At 41.1% G+C, this 18,681-nt stretch overlaps 1 protein-coding gene and 1 pseudogene across 1 annotated transcript in view; one reads left to right on the top strand and one right to left on the bottom strand.

Annotated features, from left to right (window-relative positions):
• Window positions 1-18,681, top strand: part of CPPED1 (calcineurin like phosphoesterase domain containing 1) — a 117,113-nt gene that overhangs the window by 14,098 nt on the left and 84,334 nt on the right. Inside the window, exon 2 of the mRNA XM_054589591.1 lies at window positions 6,260-6,478. Within this exon, the coding sequence (XP_054445566.1) occupies window positions 6,260-6,478 (219 nt within the window). The remainder of the gene's footprint in view (window positions 1-6,259; window positions 6,479-18,681) is intronic.
• Window positions 7,775-18,681, bottom strand: part of LOC129083259 (RNA-binding protein FUS-like) — a 28,088-nt pseudogene continuing 17,181 nt past the window's right edge.

Below are 18,681 nucleotides of genomic sequence, written 5' to 3'. Positions count from 1 at the left end.
AAAAGTGTCTTTGTGGGGTCGACAACTTTCAGGCCCCTCAGGGCATATTCCACCTTCTTTGTGGCCTTCTCCTCTTTGGGCCAGCCTGGCTGCACTGAGATTTCAAATGGTGAAAACTGCTGCTTATTAATTGTGTGACTTTGAACTTGAGCCATGACTAAAAACCCTAGCCTGGCTTCAGTATTCTCCGTTGGGTAAAAGAGAGGGTTGGTTAAAGTAGCTCTAGGAACCCTTCCATCACTGACAATTGCCAGTTCTTCAGTAGGAAAGGTGGGCTTCTGTAAGGTAAGCCTTTGGCCTCCTAGGATGGGTTGCAATAAACAGACTTGCTCAACTCAGTACAGGTATTTAAAGGGTGATGATTAGATAGTAATAGACAATACCAAGAAATATTTAGGACCAAATACCTGAGCTGGGCCCAGAAAGGGACCTAAAAATAAGTAGGAAAATATACAAAACAATGCAAAACCATAAAAACATCACCTCTAACAACAAAATCCTCCAAGTCATTATTTCAGTTTAGGAACACAAAAATCACTTCGCATGTGTTTCTTTTAAAACATGTTAAAAACAGTTCCTTGATTAGTTGCAATCCAGTGCTTCTCAAACATAAATTTGCATACAGATCACTCAGGGACTTGTTAAAATGCAGATTCTGCTTTTACAAAAAACTCCAGGTGATGATGCTACTGTTGTCTAGTGGCCACACCTAGAGGACTGAGGAGTAGGCCCAGCCCTGCCCTCTGAGCCCCGGTGCAGCCTGCTTCATTGTTACTCTGTCATCCTTGCCGCCTTTCTCTGCCTCAGCTCCCATCACCAGGCATTTCTGCTCTTTAATATGGATTGTATTTATTCTTTAACCAGGCAATCTCATATTTAAGTTATTTGAACTAGGAAAAAACAAAAACAGCCGCCACCCCATGCTGGAGCCTTGTCTCTTTTCTGATGCTCTGACAGTGTACCAGGGTGCTCCAAGTGCCAGAACAATGCTCTGGGGGAGTCTAAAGAGAGAACCTGGGCCCTGCCAGGGGGCAGACACTTGTCTGCCCCAGAAAGGGATGGCATCACAAGCTCTTCCCTGGCTCCTGTAGGTGTCAGCTAACTACTACCTATGCCCTGCTCTGTAGGTAACTCTCGACTTTGGTGAAATGCAAATGTTAATTTATTCTCATAATATAAAAGTATGCCCTTTTGAAGGGTTGAGAGAGGTATAAATGTATACAAAAGCTTCTTTCTTTTAGAACTAAGGATTATAGGCCTCAAATATCTTTAATTCAGCTTTATTAAAGTTAAGATGAGACCAAAGACCACAAACTTTTGTAGCAGGAACCTTAATAGTATCCAAGTGCTTTTGAGAATGCAGAGCCTTGAGTCAACAAATTGCCTTTATTGGGTAGACAAGGTAGGTGGTATAGTGAAATGTGAGCTCATTCATTTTAGGTCAAGTTTATTTATTTTGTACCTTATCATTGTAAAATTGAAATTCTAAGATTTTACTAGGTAGACAGGTGATATGGAAAATTTTATTTTGACACCTCCAAGAACTATTGAAATTTTGAGACTATGGCTAGTGATTTTCAACCTTTTTCATCTCTTGGCACACATAAACTAATTACTAAAATTCTGTGGCACACCACAGTATATATTTTTTGCCCCTCTGACAAAAAATAGTTTATTTTGATCCACTCACACCAGATAGCTATTTCTGTGTTGGCTGTTGTCATTTTTTTATTTGACAATCTTAAGGGAAAAGAGGCCAGTGCCCCTGACTAAATAGTCAGGTATTGCATGTTTTAAAAATTCTTGCAGCACACCAGTCAGTGTACCATGGTACACCTCTTGAAAAATCACTGTTGGAGAAAACTATGTTTGTTTAAACATTTGCTGTAAAAAACTGTTTATAAATTGTTTGTTGCAAAACCCCAAGTTATGCTTCAACCTTGGGATGATTGTCGCCTCTCTGATCTGGTGCTGGTTAATTTATTCACTTTAAACAGCTCTGCAAACTGTCTCAGAAACAGAAACATAGTGCCCTGACTGGTAGGGCTCAGTAGGTTGGGCTTCCTCCCACAAATGGAAAGGTTGCCAGTTTGATTCCTCGTCAGGGTTGTGGGCCAGGTCCTGGTGTGTTTCTCTCGCACATCAATGTTTCTCTTCCTTCTTTTCTCCTCCCTTCCCCTCTCACTGAAAATAAATAAAATCTTTAAAAAAAAACAAAACAAACCCAAAACAGTAACATAGCTAAACACATTCATCGATGCAAAACAGTTATCGTCCAAGTAAAATTAAAAAACGATGCTAATAACTTTTAAACAAATCAGGCCCTGGCTGGTATGGCTCAGTGGGTTGAACGCCAGTCGTCCTACAAACAGAAGGGTCACTGCTTTGATTCCTGGTTCAGGGCACATGCCTGGATTGTGAGCCAGGTCTCTAGTTGGGGATGTGTGAGAGGTGACCAATTGATGTTTCTCTCCAACATCGATGTTTCTCTCCTTCTTTCCCCTCTCTCTAAAGAAAAATAAATAAAATCTTAAACACACACACACAAATAAGAATTTCAATTGTTTTCATGGCTCCTTCTGACTCTTTATTTTCAATGCCTGACCATAGGAAACTTTTACTGTATAACTAACAACTCTGAAAATTGGCAGCTTGAAACAACTCATGTGTTATCTCACAGTTCTGTCAGGAACCTGAGTGTGGTATACCTAGGATCTCCCACATGATTAGGTCAAGGTTTCTGAGGCTGTGGTTTCATCTGAAAGCTCAACTGGGGAGGCTCTTTATCCAAGTTCCCTCATGAGGTTGTTGGATTGTTACACGGAGGGCCTCCGTTCTTCCCAGGCTGTTGGCCAGAGTCCTCCCTCAGTTCCTTGCTATGTTGGCCTCTCCATAGGGCTGTTCACTTCATGGCCTTTCTCCTCCAGAGCGAGGGCTGTAGGGGAGAGAGTGAGAAAGAGCAGGATGGAAGTCACACTATTTTTTTAGCCTAATCTCTCTTTTCTAAACCACTTTATTGAGCTATGATTGACATGTAAAAATCATTGACATATGATTGACATATTTGCTGTGTAAATTTGTTGAGTTCGGAGATAAGTATATAAGTATCTTATTCCTATTATTATTATGTGTGTGTAGTAAGAACACTTAACATAAGCTCTATCTTCTTAGCAGATTTAAGCATACAATACAGTATTGTTAACTATAGGCATTATGCTTTGGGGGACTTTGGCCTGTGAAGTCCCGTGATTTGCCATGGATAAAAGAGTCATTGCAGACACCATTTGCCTGTCAAGGAAAGGGGAAGCCGATTCTCTCTCAAGGAGAGTGCCCCGAGCCCCCCTGCTCAATGGCTTTTATTGAGAGGGTTACAAGTAGGGGATAGGTAGCAGGAATGTAATTACATCAGTAACTTAAGTTTACAGAGAATAGGTGATGTTTAAAGAAGACAGTGGCAGGAACACACTGAATTGCTTGGGTCCAAGATGAGTAAACATTATGGGGCCAGATGGGATTTGGGTCAGGGTCCAGGGATTTTGTAAATTTCCTTCCCATCCTTGAGCTGGTTATCTGGTTTAAGATTAACGGAACTTGAGGGAGAAACAAAGTCTGCTTCAAGGAGTCTGATTTACTTCTAGGCCTGATTTCCCCCTGGGGGCCCTTGGAGTTATTATCACGTCCTGCCTATTGACCGCATTACAGGTGTTCCGGCCAAGTCTTATGGAACCTCTCCCAGGCCCCAGCTTGTGCAGGGCTACAGTCCCCCACACCACTAAAGCGGCCCCTTACACTATGCCATATAGTAGATCTCTAGACCTTTATTTTGCAAATTCACAAGTTCGATTCCTGGTCAGGGCACATGCCTGGGTTTTGGGTTCAGTCCCTAGTCAGTGTGCTTATGAAAGGCTGTTTCTCTCTAACATCCATATTTCTCTCCCTCTCTTTGTTCTTCTCTTCCCCTCTATCTAAAAACTCAAAAAAGCATGTCCTTGGGTAAGGATAAAAAAAAAAAAATGAAGTCAGACAACATTTGTCTTTCTGTGACTGGCTTATTTCACTTAGCATAATGTCCTTGAGGTCCAGCTATATTGTCCCAAATGGCAGGATTTTCTTCTTCTTTTTTTTTTTTTTAAGGCTGAATAATATTTCATTGTATTTGTATACCACATTTGTTTTATCCAATCATCCATTGAGGGACATTTAGGTTATTACTATACCTTGGTCTAGCCTACTCCCTGAAGGGATGGACATCCTATCACTGCATTCTGTTTACTAGAAGGAAGTCACTAGGTGCAGCCCACACTCAAAAGAGAGGAGATTGCGTAGGATGTTGAGTATCATGACACAGGGGTCTTTGGGGCATCATGAAGTCTTTCTGCCAAACGTAGTAAGGTCTCAGTGAATGAGCTGAATCCATTATTGTGCAGGATCACTTGCTGTTTTTAGCAATAAGATGCTTACACCAGGGTTTCATGCAGCCCTTGTTCGGATTGAGTTCAGGTTGACTGTGATGTGACTGAACAGCTAACACTCTGAGTTATAGGTGAAGAACTGGTGGATTAACATACGTATACAATTTCTTCTATGAAGTAGGTACAGGTTGTTTTGTTTGCTTTGTTTGCATGCTTGTCTTTTTAAGTTCTGAAAAAGGAATTAAGAATGAAGGGAGGCCTAAAGTCAAAGGTCCACTTTAAGATGATAGTAAGCTAGGTATGGTGGGTGGGAGGCTGGCTGTGGGATTTTAGAAGGTTATATACACCTGGCTCTAGCTTTATAGAGCACAGGTTAAATGACACCTGCATCCAATTTAAATTACACTAGCCATTGCTTCTCTCTTCGTCCTCACAGAGCCCTCAGCACCCTCTGGCTCAATTCTCTGCTTATGTCCTTTTCTACCTCCCCTGTGAGAATTAAACTCAGGGGAGCAGGGCCTCACCTGTCTTGGTCCACTCCTGTATGGTCAGCACCTCGAATGGGGCCTGGAAAACAGTCGGCTCTCAGTAAGTGTTATACTTACTGAGTAAACAAATGAAAAGAACACAGAGACATGAGATTATTCCATGGTGCTTCTGGAAATTATAATATTTTTATGACTTCCAAATGAAATGCCACTTACTCAATTAACATGTTAAATACATTAACTTATTTTGAAAAGGAAAATAGTTTTGTCTCTGTCATTGATTGCTGATGGGCCATTAGGTAAGTCAGGTCACTTCTCTGGACTTCCGTTTCCTAGGGGATAAATACCAGGGCTGATCCCAGTTGGACAGAGGCAGCTCTGGGTTTTCAACATTGGTCTGCCACGTGAGGTTTTGGTAGGTTGAAGGAAGAACTCTGGGGCAAAAAAAAAAAAAAAAAAAAAAAAAAAGAGGAGGGAGGGAGGGAGGAAGGAAGGGAGGAAGGAAGGAAAGTTTGAAATCTTCAGGGCTTCCATGCCCTTTAATGGCTATTCCAGCTCTGCAGAAGCAGGCCCTGGCTGTGGTTCTTTTGGCAGATAAGGCCAGAGTCCTGTGGCTGGCGAAACTTTGGGCCAGCGGAACCAGCAGGAAGAGCAAGCCTGATAGTTTCTGTGCATGTGACTAGCTCCCTTTCCAAGAATCCCCTCTCCCTTCCTTCCCACCCCCCAGCCTCACACCTAGCTTATGCCCACATCATGCCGCCTTTGAAATGTTAGCATTAATTTTTTTTTTTCACATTGACTAACTCATTTCAAGATTTCATTTCTGGCACGGCATTTCCCACTAGATAGCCAGAGCTTCCGAGCTCTAAGTTTTATAATTAAAATTCTGTCACATCCCCCGAAACAGTGCAAATTGCACCATTAAGCCTGGCATAAAAGATTTGAGAGCACTTCACTTAGTAATTTAAATATAATACTTCTAGCAGTTTTCAATTTGGGGTATTTTTAATTCTAATTAAAAAACTATTATTGGACATTAATATCCTGTATATAGTATGCTGTCGTGCCTGGGAGCTCCATTTTGGCCAGCTCGCTTTTAAACAAACAGCTTGGCTGCGTGGCTGTGGAGGCCCACGTGGTTTGTCCTGGCCTTTGGGAAACACCAGGTCCCAGGCGTAATTAGTATAAATCAAAATCCTCTACACTATGACAGGAAAATGGTATGTTTGAACAGCAGCTTATTAAAATGACCTACTTAATTTAAGAAAAATATTGTATCCATTTGCATGGTAACCTGGATGCTTTCCCTGAAAGATTTCATAATATTCTCTCCTTTTTTTTTCTTTTTTTTTTTTTAAGAGAAGGAAAGGGAATGGAAAGGCCCATTCTACTTCATCCAGGGTGCAGACCCGCAGTTCGGACTGATGAAGGCCTGGTCCACTGGGGACTGTGACAACGGTGGAGATGAGTGGGAACAAGAGATTCGTCTAACTGAGCAAGCTGTTCAGACCATCAACAAGCTGAACCCCAAACCCAGATTCTTTGTTCTGTGCGGGGACCTTATTCATGCCATGCCAGGTAAGATCTGGGTTATCACTGCGACCTTTTCTTCTTTATCCAGTTATGACTGTATTTGGACAGAAAAAAAATGATTTCTCTTAAAAGATATCTTTATTTGTTAATGGCCCCTTTCTTCTCTTCGTGGCTATTGCAGTATCATTGAACATTAGAAAATGCACACTCATTTTATATTTAGAATTTGGCGCGATTAATCACAGTAATTAGGTAGAGCTATAGTTCTGATGATCTGAGCTTAATATGAAAAATGGAACAGATTCCCCCCTGTCACCTTTCTTATTTCCAGGGGACAAACTGAACTGCTTCCAGATAACTATTTCCAGAAATGTAATTTTCTCCTCTCATTTCCTATCTTCTAACACTTATTTCTCCTGTATTTGTTAGTGCTTTTTTAGTTTCAAGTAACAGAAATCTAACTTAAACTGGATTAATCTTTTTTAAAGGTATATGTTACGCAATGGGATTGTAAATATCAGGGGTAGAGTTGGGTTGCAGGCACGGCTGAATCCAGGGACTCAGGTTGTTTCAGGACTTGGTCTCTCCATTGCTCAGCCCTGCTTCCCTCTAGGTTGGCTTCATTCTCAGGTAGGCCCTCTTTAGTGGTTCCTGGGGGCTCTAGGTTTACATTCTTCTTATAGAAACTACAACAGAAAAAAGTGCTTTATTCTTGGTGGTACAATTCAAATCCCACCTATCCAGCTCACATGGCCCCCTGAAGCCAGAGTGTGGGGTCAACTGCATTGCAGCTACATGGCCTGAAAAACAGGATGGTTCCCCCAAAGAAGAGTATTATACTGGGAATGTGAAAATAATACATGCCTTCGAGAACTCGCTTCCTTTTTTCTTCCTCCCCTACTCTGATATCCTTCTCTTCCAAGCAACAATAAAGCCCAGTGAGCAAGTATAAGTGAGTGGAAACTGCCCCTTCCCCTTACGGAGGCAGAGCAGGCATCCATGGCCGCTCCTACAGGGTCCTGGTCTCTGCTTAGTGGAAGAGCAATGACCCGAGGACCATTGCATAAAACACTGCAATGACTGTAGATGTTTGTTTTCATCTGGTGTTATTGTGTAAACCAAACCTCTTGAGCCCTGCGATGATGCCCAATGCCTTTTGAAGCCAAGGCTTTATTAATTCCTAAAGGCTCACTTTTCTGACAGCCTCCCTATCCAGAACAATCCCAGAAGGAAGATGTAAGAATGGAAAAAGGGCTGCCCAGAATTGCTCTCTCCAAAGTCCAGGCAGAGTAATCAGCAAGGAGAACCCTCAGACCTTTCCTCATTCTATTTACTAGTATTTTACACACACTCAATGAATGTACACATGCCCACATCATCAGCTCCCACCAGGTAGAACCCGGTGACGTAATCTCTGGAGAAGCAGCCTGTCCTGCCATTGGGCCTCTACAAAGGTGGCAGGACAGAGAAACGGGAAAATAAAGTAGTGGAGAAACACCTGAACTAGGGCTCAGGTGGCCAGGATACCAGTTCCGCATCTGCTCCTGGTGCACTAGATAAACTTGGACACACGCCTTACTTTCTTCAGGCCTCAGTTTCTTTGCCAAAAGCCCATTGATGGTGGCAAGAATTTAAAACTTCAACAGCCTGAGGCAGGGTAGTGCAGTGGGAGACGACTCTGTACTTCTGTTCTGGTGCTGAACATCTTAGCAGCTTGGTACAGAAACACATCCACAGGACATTGCTGAGTTTTGTTTTGTAGAGTTTCCTGTGAACTTGTCCACCCTTGGTGACTCTTGTCTGAGGTTTCTCAGGTGTTGCGATTGTACAGTGCTAAAGTTACCACAGAGTGCCCGGTTTCTAAAGGAGTTAGAAATCATAGGAGGATTCGAAGTCTTGGTTCACACGGTAAACCAAGATGAAGTGTTACTTGACCAGACAGATTAATTCTATTTCCAAATGGTCTGATCTGCAGTTAGCTGGGGTTTTTAGGAATCACTTGGCCCAATAAGCCCTGTAGCGTCAGTTAGAGCTCTCATTCTGGGTCACACAGTGACTGTTTCTGTTTTCATTGGACACTTGAAAATCAGATTCTGAATTTAACATTTTTCTGTCTGGTAGTTTCTTTTCTTTGAAAATAGAGTATTATGGGACTCATTACAACTATATAATATGTTCTTGTAGATATTTACTGACTTGTTCTGAATTATGTTAATGTATTCAGTCATATTGCCACCAGAAAGGGACCAGGACCAAGGTAGATCTGCCCCAGTATGGTGTGGAATGTGTGGCTTCTTGATTTCGTGCAGGACAGGTTTCAAACACAAGTCCAGGGGATTTTGAGGTTACATTTATTAAAGCGGGGGACAGTGAGACGAAGACAAGATTTAAGATAGAAGAGGCAAGATCATAGCAACAGGAGTGAGCCTGGGAAGAGCTGCCTTGGCCCTTTAGAAGAAAGTCACAGAGGCAGAAGAAGGGAGCCAGCTGGGCTGTGTGGACTCAGGAAACAGGATTCAGAGGCAGAAGGAAGGCCCTTGGAGACAGGCTCAGCGGGTTAGCCGGGGACGAACTCCACCTGCCTGCTGCACTCCTGGTTGCAATTCTTGTGGGGACCCTTTTTGCTTAGGAGAAAGAAAGCAAAGATACATGCCCAGGGAAAGAACGGAGGGGAAGGTGCTGGTGTGCTCCAAAGAGAGTATACGCTGCGTCCTTTGTGGTAAGGGTTTTTTATCTGTTTTCTAAAAGTGGGAATTTTAGGGGTCGTCTCAGGAGAGGATCTCAATAGAATATTCATCAGCTTTCCAGGTGTGTCCTTTAATATGCTGACTCATCAGAATGAGCTCATAGGGTCAGAGTCATTCTCTGGTCAGTTTTACCTTCAAAGAATGTCACCAAAGAGAGACCAGGACCGAGGTGGGTCTGCCTTCTAAGTGTCCTTGGTTAGGGAAGATAACACATTGCAATTTATCATCCGGCTGCAAATTGCTCAGCCATTTAACTCTGTGTCAGTTTCCCCATTCTACTTGCCAAAGAATGTTCCTAGCTTCTTACTATCATGCCTCAATATTTCAAAATAAGATTTTAAATCATAACTTTCCATGAGAATACATTGCTTCTTACATAAAATATACTGAACATGAAGTAAATTAAAAGATACAGTTTTTATGATCAATCCTACCAGTTGGTCAGAAGACCTCATAAATGTGAACTGGTAAACTTTTGAATATGTATTTTATATTCAGTGTGACTAAAGCAGACTTTACATCTGTTGTGAAGATTTGGGCTGTTTCATGAGGTTGTAACTGAGCCAATGAAAGGACTGACCATTTTGCATGTTGTGGTCTGAGATTAAATTTAAAACTAGTTACCATTTCTTAATATGTGAGTAGTGACTTCCCCCCATTTAGTTCTTATGCAGGGGCAGACACTAAGAAAGTAATTATTTGCTTTGACTGTTTAGCACATTAATTATCAAATGAATATATTAGGCAAATAAAATCAGAAAGCGTACTTTTAATTCTACCTTAAATATCATCTTGGGCCACGTAGTTTTAAGTTCAAACTGGAGAAAAAAGAACTTTATGGGTAATTCTTTTTCTAATGAAACTCATAACATGCTTTTCCATTGTAAGTATCTATCATAATATCTGTTCATCCACAAATATTTATTGTGTGCAAACTGAGAGCCAATGATAGTGCTAGATGGTGTGGATGTAATAGTTGGGAATAAGATATCCATATCCTTCCTTCCGTGGAGCTTAGAGTCTGGTAAGGGAAATGCAAAACCAGAGATGGTAAGAGGAGCTGTTGGGGTTGAAGAATGCAGGACAAAATTCATTAAGTTTTGAAACAAGTTTCATTCTGCAGACATCTTTTTTATTATCTTGGTATTTTCTTATTTCCATAAAGCTTCTCTATGGGAGAAGCCACATTATAAATAGCAAATGAAGATTTGTACAAATATTGAGACCATTGATTTTCAATCCTAAGCCCAGGGTTACTTTCTTTGGTTCCCCCGATATTGAGGCCCACTGAACTGTCCCCAGGAGCCTTGTTAGATTTCAACAATTACGTGAGAAGCCGACCGATGGGAATGTGATGATACAATCAGAGTGCAGGAGATTCCTTTCTGCCCTTCGCAGAGTTTGTTATTAAAACAGGTGCAGCCCTGTTTATTAAAAATTGCTATAGCCCAACAAAACAGGTAATGTGGAAGCAATTCTCCCCTTGATATAAAGGCTCCTTGAAGAATTCTTTGTGTATGTAAAGTGAGGCAGGCTTGCTTTAGCATTATTCTTGTAGCTGGTGTGTGTGTTTCCTGTGGCTGCTGTAACAAATTACTGCAAACTTAGTGGCTTGAAACAACCCATATTTATCCTCTTAAAATTCTGGAGATCAGAAGTCTAAAATGCATCTTAAGAGAAGCGTGCCTTCTAAAGGTTTCTGCTCCTAGAGATTGCTCATGTTTCTTGGAACTAGGCCCTTTACCCCACTTTCAAAGCCAGAAACAGCATCTTCTCTCCTCTCTGACCTTTGATTCTTTCATATTCTATTATTCCTACGCTCCTGCTTGACTTTTATAAAAACCCTTGTGATTACATTGGCCCATTCAGATAATCCAGGATAATCTCTTCATCTCATGGACCTTAATTCATCACATCGGCAAATTCCCCTTTTGCCATGTAAGGTAATGTAGTCACAGATTCTGGGGACTGGGCTATGGACATCTGTGGGGGGCCATTATTTAGCGTGCCATAGGTGGCATAGGATGGCATTCAGGGTCTGTTATCTTCCAGGAACTATGTTGCTAGCTCACCTCCTTTTTATGGTCATGAATAGGAGTTATCGTTATTTCCACTTTTACTGATGGTGGAAACGGCTCAGAGCAGTTAAGTACTTAACCCAAAGTCATTCAGCTCGTAAGTGATGGGGTCAGGATCTAACTCGAGTCCACGTACTCCCAAACTTCATGCACTCACCACTGCAACCTTCCGACAAGAAGGGCGGGTCTCAGCAGCCAGGAGCTTGTGTGAAATGTAGAATCTCTGTCCCTCCCAGACCCTTTGAGACAGAGTCAATATTGTAACACAAGATCCCCAAGTCAACCTTATGGACAATCAAGTTTGAGAAGCACTTACTAGACTAAAATGCACAGGACCTTGCATGTTTTTTGCTTTTCAATGTGTGGTGGGCAGACAGACATGAGCAGAGCAAGGACGATGGGCCAGCTACAGAAGGTCACCAGGGTGGAAAGCCCCAGGTGCCCGGCAACGGGCAGAACTGGGACAACAAGGACCTCACCCTCAGGGTAACCTTTATTTCCCTAACATATCGCTGGTCACGTGGTTAAACTCCCTGACCTTTCATATCACTGGTCATGCTGTTTGGACCCTCCCCTGACCTTTCCTCTACTGGCATGTTGTTAGTCACGTGGATTAGACTCCCTTAGAGGAAAATGAACAGCGGCCCGAGAATAGCCCTCAAGCATTTAGGGCCCCAGGACAGTGAGGTTCTGTCCCACGTCAAGTACATCTAGGCCTCAGTTGTGTTTCAGTTTCAGGCCCAGAAAAGCAGCAAAACCAGGCAAGCGATTCCATGGCTGACATTAGGACCAGCTGCATTGATCTAATGACTCCTTGTCTGGGTGTTGACCAATCAGTGGAGACAGCGACCCTGAAAGGACACACCTGGAAAGCTGATGCATAGTCCGCAGTCCTCCCCTGAGACCTCCAGATAAAGACCCTCAAGATGAGAACCCAGCACAGCTCTCCGTGGAGCACGCCCACAGCTTTCCCTGCCCTCTTCTCCCCAGGCAGGTTTCCCTTGCCTCTTTCTCCTAAGCTCCAAGGGCCCTTGAATTGGCCTCCGAAACTCGTTTCCTGAGCCCTTTCTTCTATAGCGTACTTCTACCTCTGTGACTTTCTAAATAAACTTTCTCTTATAGTTTGAGTCTGGCTCTGAAGTCTTTCTTAGCCAGAACTCAAAGACCAAGGTTGCTGGCCGCCAACAAATGTGTTATGTACAGTTTTTGTGTTTATGCAAGTGATATGTGAAAAGTCCCTTCAGCTGTTAAAGATAATGGTGTTTAGCAAGAAAACTATCATTACTTTTGTCTTACCATGCTCAGCTTTCAAAGGGAAATGCTTTAAATTTGTAGGTTTTGTCTTGCTTTGTAAATAGCAGTCTGAATAACTAAATCAGGGTGACCTCTTCCATTCAGTGCTTCCAAAACATAACTTGACCAAAATGTTCAGGAAAACAATCACATATATATGCTTCAAAAGAGTCTTTATGCAGAATGGTCAAGAGACTTAGACCTGATTCTTTGATTTGGATCACATATATGTGCATAATCCCTTATCTGACATTCCAAAATTCAGAAAGCTCTGAAAACTAAGAGGGTTTTCCTTAATTTTGAAACTAATTCAGTTGGCAGCAAAATCAACCTGAACTGACATGAGGCTATTTATAGTTTCTATCCTATTTAGTGAGAATATTCATATGTTCATATATTTTGCTAGCAAAATATTACTCAAGACCAACTTGAGGTGTTATTTAATATTTGCCCTGTGTGTAGCATTTGTATTTTAAAGTTTGAAAAACTCCAAATTTCAAATGATATCTGCTCTAGAGAGGGTTTTGGATACCCTCCAAATCCAATAATTTAAATCTAATAAATAATTTAAACCCCCAGCAGTGTTCACATGGATCTTCAATATTGATAATTTGGGATTTATCGATGAAGAAGCCTTCTATCACTAGAAGCAGAAGCATCACTGATTTAATGTTGTTGTCCAAGTTAACTGCTGTTCCCCCACTACACAATAATCACATTTTAGTTCCAAAGTTAAAATGATCCAAGGCATGTTGTATTTGATTTTCTGGGACCATTTCTGTTGGGACCAAAGTGACTGAATGTGAAAATGGAATTGAATTCAGAAACGATTCTGAAAAATTGAAAGAGGGTATGTGCATAGAGGTGATTGTTATAAATAAGTGCAGAATAATCCACTTAGGTGGAAAGTCTTAACTCCAAGGTAGAGAAGGATTGGGCTTCTGCAGATATGGCTGCAAAGACTGGAGAGTAAAGGAATCAACAGAGCGGTGGTTAGGAACAGAAAATGCTATGGGAATATAAAGTAGAATTACTGATAAATGGAAATACAGTTTTCTGAAAAGACCGAAGTAAAACCTGAAAAGTTCTATTTCATATGGTTTGGTAGCCCATCACCTTAAATTAGATATGAATGGCTGAGCCAAGGTCCAGATAAGAGTAGCCATGGCCAAATGACTGTCAAGGCAACTTCCCCACTTGGAGATTTCAAATTCTATGACGAATGGATAGAATTGGGGAATAAAGCCATTGAGCGAAGATGGAATACTTTGGTGCCCTGGGCTTCAGGCAAAGAACAAGCCATTTATCCTTTCATTGTGCACATAGTCAAGGAAGGCTGGTATTCATTTTCCCCCCAGCTAGGCAAGCACAAACATATGAACATAATTCTGGTATAAGACAAAGATAAGCAAAGCCTCAGAGTCATAATTTTGAAAACCAAAGCCAGGATTAAAGCTCTGGCCAGAAAAAGGCCTTATCTCATTCCTCCAACCCTCTACAAGTTCACCTTCCCTGAAACTTAATTCTAAATTCTGAAGGACAGTGGATGCATGTATCTGTATCAGCGTGTGTTTTCATTTAGTGCCCAACACTGTTAGGCATATGAAAGGTGTTCAGTGAATGCAGGTTAAATAAGTCATTATGTTTCCCATGATTCTTAGCAAGGAGCTAGCACATGGTAGGCACTCTGTATGAATTTCTAGATTAAATGGATAATTAATTCATTTCTTTAACAAATCTGTATTGAGTGCCTACTTTGTGCCAGGCACTGTGTATTCTAGATGTTTGTGCTACATCAGTGACTAAAACAGAAGTCTGTGCTTGACCTAGAAATAAGGAATATATGGACACATGGAAACATGAAATTCTTTTCATTCTAATCTTTGGTGGATTTAAACTCGGGTAGATACAGGTCTGTTTAATTATTTTATTAGATTTTTAAATTATACAAGATGTGAATACAATCTTTTTGTAAAGATTTAAAATCTATATCTAGGATAAACTCTGTAAGCCACCCCCCGCAACTCCCCTGCCCCCAAGTCCTTCCCTTAGGGCCACTGTAGTCAAAAGTGTGTGTGTATGTGAGCAACTTGTCTTATGTCAATGTCATCATTCTATACACATTGTTCTGTGACTTACTTTTTCCCCTTCCATCAGTCTGGAAAAATCCTTTTATGTTGATACATAGAGGTTTATGCCAGGCTTTTGATAACGGCATTGCATTCCATGGATTGGAGTCTCATGATTGGTTATCCTCTCTTCTAGCCAGATCTAGGCATGATAATCCCTCTGTGCGGGAGCTAATCGAAACCATGCTGCTATCAGACGTTCATCTCATGTACTCAGGTCAGTTTTTCTTTAGGCTTGAGGTCAAAATGGATTGACTAGGCTTGAGAGCTCTTCTAGTACTTGCATTGAGTGAACACGAGCCAGTTTGCTAGGTAGTTCCCTGAAGGACATCTTTCAGTGCTGACCGGCCCTTTGTTTCCATTATTATGTCTTTTCTGCAACCATTGTCTCAGTCCCTGTCGTACAGGTGATAGATATCTGCACTGCCTACCACACTGTAGGTACTCAGAAAGTTTCCATTGACCAGTAACCCGTAAGTCCCTTATTACAGTAGGATTTGTTGTTGCTGTTTTTAAAAGAAACTTAGTTAACTCAGGTTCATTTCCTCAGCTGTATAATTAGCCTTGAGTTTTTATTTTTAAGTGCTTATTCTAGGCACTAAGAAACGCTAAGATTAAAGACTACGTGCTATACAGTTTAATACACGGAAACATAAAAGAGGAGTTATGTGAGTGCCAGAAAGTGAAGCGCCTGGGTTGTAATACACCAGGCTCCGGAATGGGAGCGAGCTGTCTACCTCAGCTCTTCCAGCAGGTTGTGCAAACAAAGGCTGAGCGGTGTCCCCTGGAGCAATCAGCCAGCCCCAGGGCTCCCTGGCTCCTTCACATCCATTAAAGGCCCTGTTAAAACAGCCAGGCAATCAGCGACACCACCTCCCTTCTGCTGAGGCTGATTGAAAGTGGTTTGAGCTAATTTACCTAATATTGCTAATTAGGGAGTTTGGAGTGTTACTTGAAAAGTTGTTTCTGATTAGGTGTGTGTTCAGAAGCAGCGTTGTTGGCAGGAGTGATCATCCTCCCACCCAGCCAGCATTCGCCACGTGGCGTCATGGCCGAGGGGCTGTGCCCGCTGCTGGCTGGGTCAGCTCTTTGTTCCTAGTCAGGCCATCTTAGCATGTTTTGTGCCTCAGACCCCCTTGGCAGCTTGGTGACTCCTCTGGACTACCTCTCAGAATAATGTTTTTAAATACTTAAAATAAAATGCATGGAATTTCAAAGGAAACCAAGTATATTGAAATATAGTTATCAAAATATTTAAAAAAATTATTCCATACGTATTCCATATATGTAATTCTTTGATCTGCTATATAACACAGTCTAACAGTGGGGCTCACAATTGTGCTAATTTCAAAGTGGTGCTAAACTTAAACAATATTCAGAGGTATCTACAACAACCATTGAGAGATAGGAAAAATTCTTGTGCTTTCTGTTGCTGACAAAGTCACTGGAGCATTAATACCTCATATGATTTTTCTGCCCAACTTCATAGTAGAAGGAAGTCTTAAATATCAGCTAGAGGTTAGTGAAAATGAAGTTTTTTTTCCCGTCCAGGTTCACAGATCCCCATGACCCCCCGGTTAAGAGCCCTTCTCCATGCGCACATATGGACACGCTCTTATTTGACTAGTTGGAGCCATCTCTTCATAGTCAATATGTGGATATTAAAATTGACCGAAGTATAAACTCAATGACAAATTCTACATTTAATTAAAGGCTAAAGACTTCTTAATTGTAGCTAGGAAAACTGAGCCTTTTGATTATTCAATGAAAACAAATGACTAGTGCTGAATAATAGGAGCTAGTTAACAATTGCTTTTTGATTAAGGAAAAATCCCCATCTATATTCTTTCTCTCTGGTTTCCAGTTTTTGGATCAAAAACCAAACATTGAGAGATCCTAGCAGCATTATTATTATTATTATTATTATTATTATTATTTTGTTCAATGAAGTGTTTGAGAAGGCTTCAGACGAAGAGAAACACACAGTGGAAAAATATAGGAATCAACCAACCAGGACCAAAGAAAACATAAGTTCATATAGGAAGCCAAGACCAGAGGGAGGGAGGCAAAAGCAAAGAGGGCCACTGTGGTAGAGTTGTCACAATAACAAAATCTTACCCCTAACTAACAGAGACACAGTTTTCATAGAAAGTCTTAGATGTAAAAGAAAATTTTTCTGAGGATTCCCTTCTGGAGTTCTAAGTAATATGATATCCATTGGAAGAATTCTAGATGTAGGTTTCTTAATCCAGGTTCCAAGTTCATGCTTGTCCAGTGAGACCCATAAAACAGGGCAAAATCCAGTGTATTTGCATAGATGCTTTGGGAATGGAGTGGGGAGAAAGTCTGTAGCTTCCATCAGAGCCTTTAAGGCCTCCATGACTGAAAAGGATAAGGAACATAAATAATTTATGTTCTCAGTGCTCTTGCTTTTGACTCCCATCTAAGGATGCTCTCCCTTGGAGCAGGCCACGACTGTAGAGGCCATCGGCAGAGAACCTGTGAGAGTCTGCTTAGAGATGCTGGACCAGCCCTCTAAGCAGAACACCCGGGAGCCCATTTCCACCCTTTACCCTTCCTTGGGGCTTTTCTGGAGGTGGTGGGTGGGTTCTGCGGAAGCTTGCAGGATCCCCTTTGAAACTGGTATGGTGTAGACAAAACTAGTATCTTTTGAGCTTCTTAGCTGATTAGAATATTTACATCTTTCATTGTTTTTTCTGTGAACACTCATTTTCTAGAATTGGAGCATTTCACCTCTTTGATGGGCCTATTTTCTGCAACTAATGAAATGCTAAAAGGAGCATGATCCCAAAGGAGTTTAATTATCAAGTAATTGGTCAAGTGATCAGAATGTGAAATGAAAAAAATAATGAGAGGTTGGGAAACGAGCACATTTAAATACCAAGACTGCTGAGGACACCCATTGTGTAATACCCAGAATTTAGAAACTCATTGGCATATTTGGAGTTCTTTATTGTTCCCTCCAGTTCCTAAATAATGTATTGGAAAACCATGGTAGGTTTTTTTCAATATATATTATTCGGGTTGTATAAAAAATTTATTATCCCTTTCTTTTTAAATACATTATTTGGGTGAAAAACTGTTGTCATAATCCATAAATATTCTTGTGAAGAAATTTTATATTGATATATAAGGTAGCATCTTTAGAAATTTCACTTGGGTAATATACCTTCCTTCCTTCTTTTTTCCAAGACACATTAAAGTATATTCTATATCATACCAAAGCCCCCTATTATGTCAAAGAGTTTATTTTATTAATTGGATCCTGACTAAGTTTGCTCATAGTACAGATTCAACACTCAGTCACTAAAAATGTCTGGGAGAAGTCAAGATAATAAGTTGTAGCTGTTAGATACAAAATTAAATGGATCTTGTCTAATAATGTGTATAATTTAAAAACTAGTAGAACCTGATTAAGCTTGATTGTTAGCAATGTGGTGCCGAATCACTATGTGAGCAACGTTTATACCTTCAAAGTTTCAGATCAATGAATTTACATACCTCAATTAATTAGGAAAAGATAATGGAAAAGATTTGATATGGAAATGATTATGGTTCCATAAATTCTCTGGGACTAGATGAAAGTAAATGTGTTTTTTTTTTTGAGGGGGGGTGGCAATTGAAAGTAAATGCTTTGAATTAAAATAATAAATCATTTTCTTAAGTTCCACTCAATACTGCCTGTGCTACCATGTCCTAGTGCCCTCCTGTTCCACCACACACTGCTTGTGCCCTTGACTGTTGGCATTTGAAGTCAGATAATTTGACCTTAATTCATTTACCCATCTGCTTGTCTGATGGATAACAGCAAATAATTGTGGAAGGTCTGCTTAGGGCCTGGCACTGATTAGTAAGAAACAAGCCCAGTGCCTGCCTTCAGGAAGCTTAGAGGCTGATCAGAGAGAGAGAAGGGAAGCAAAAAGCCAGACAAATGAAATAAAGCGGTGGCCTCAGTGAGCGACACCGGGAGTGAGCGACAC

Source organism: Pteronotus mesoamericanus, unplaced genomic scaffold (genome assembly GCF_021234165.1).
Source record: "Pteronotus mesoamericanus isolate MK-2021 breed Mesoamerican mustached bat unplaced genomic scaffold, CSHL_Meso_final scaffold_167, whole genome shotgun sequence".
NCBI lineage: Eukaryota > Metazoa > Chordata > Mammalia > Chiroptera > Mormoopidae > Pteronotus > Pteronotus mesoamericanus.
Note: the sequence above shows the minus strand (reverse complement) of the source record. Positions and strands in the feature narration are given on the sequence as shown.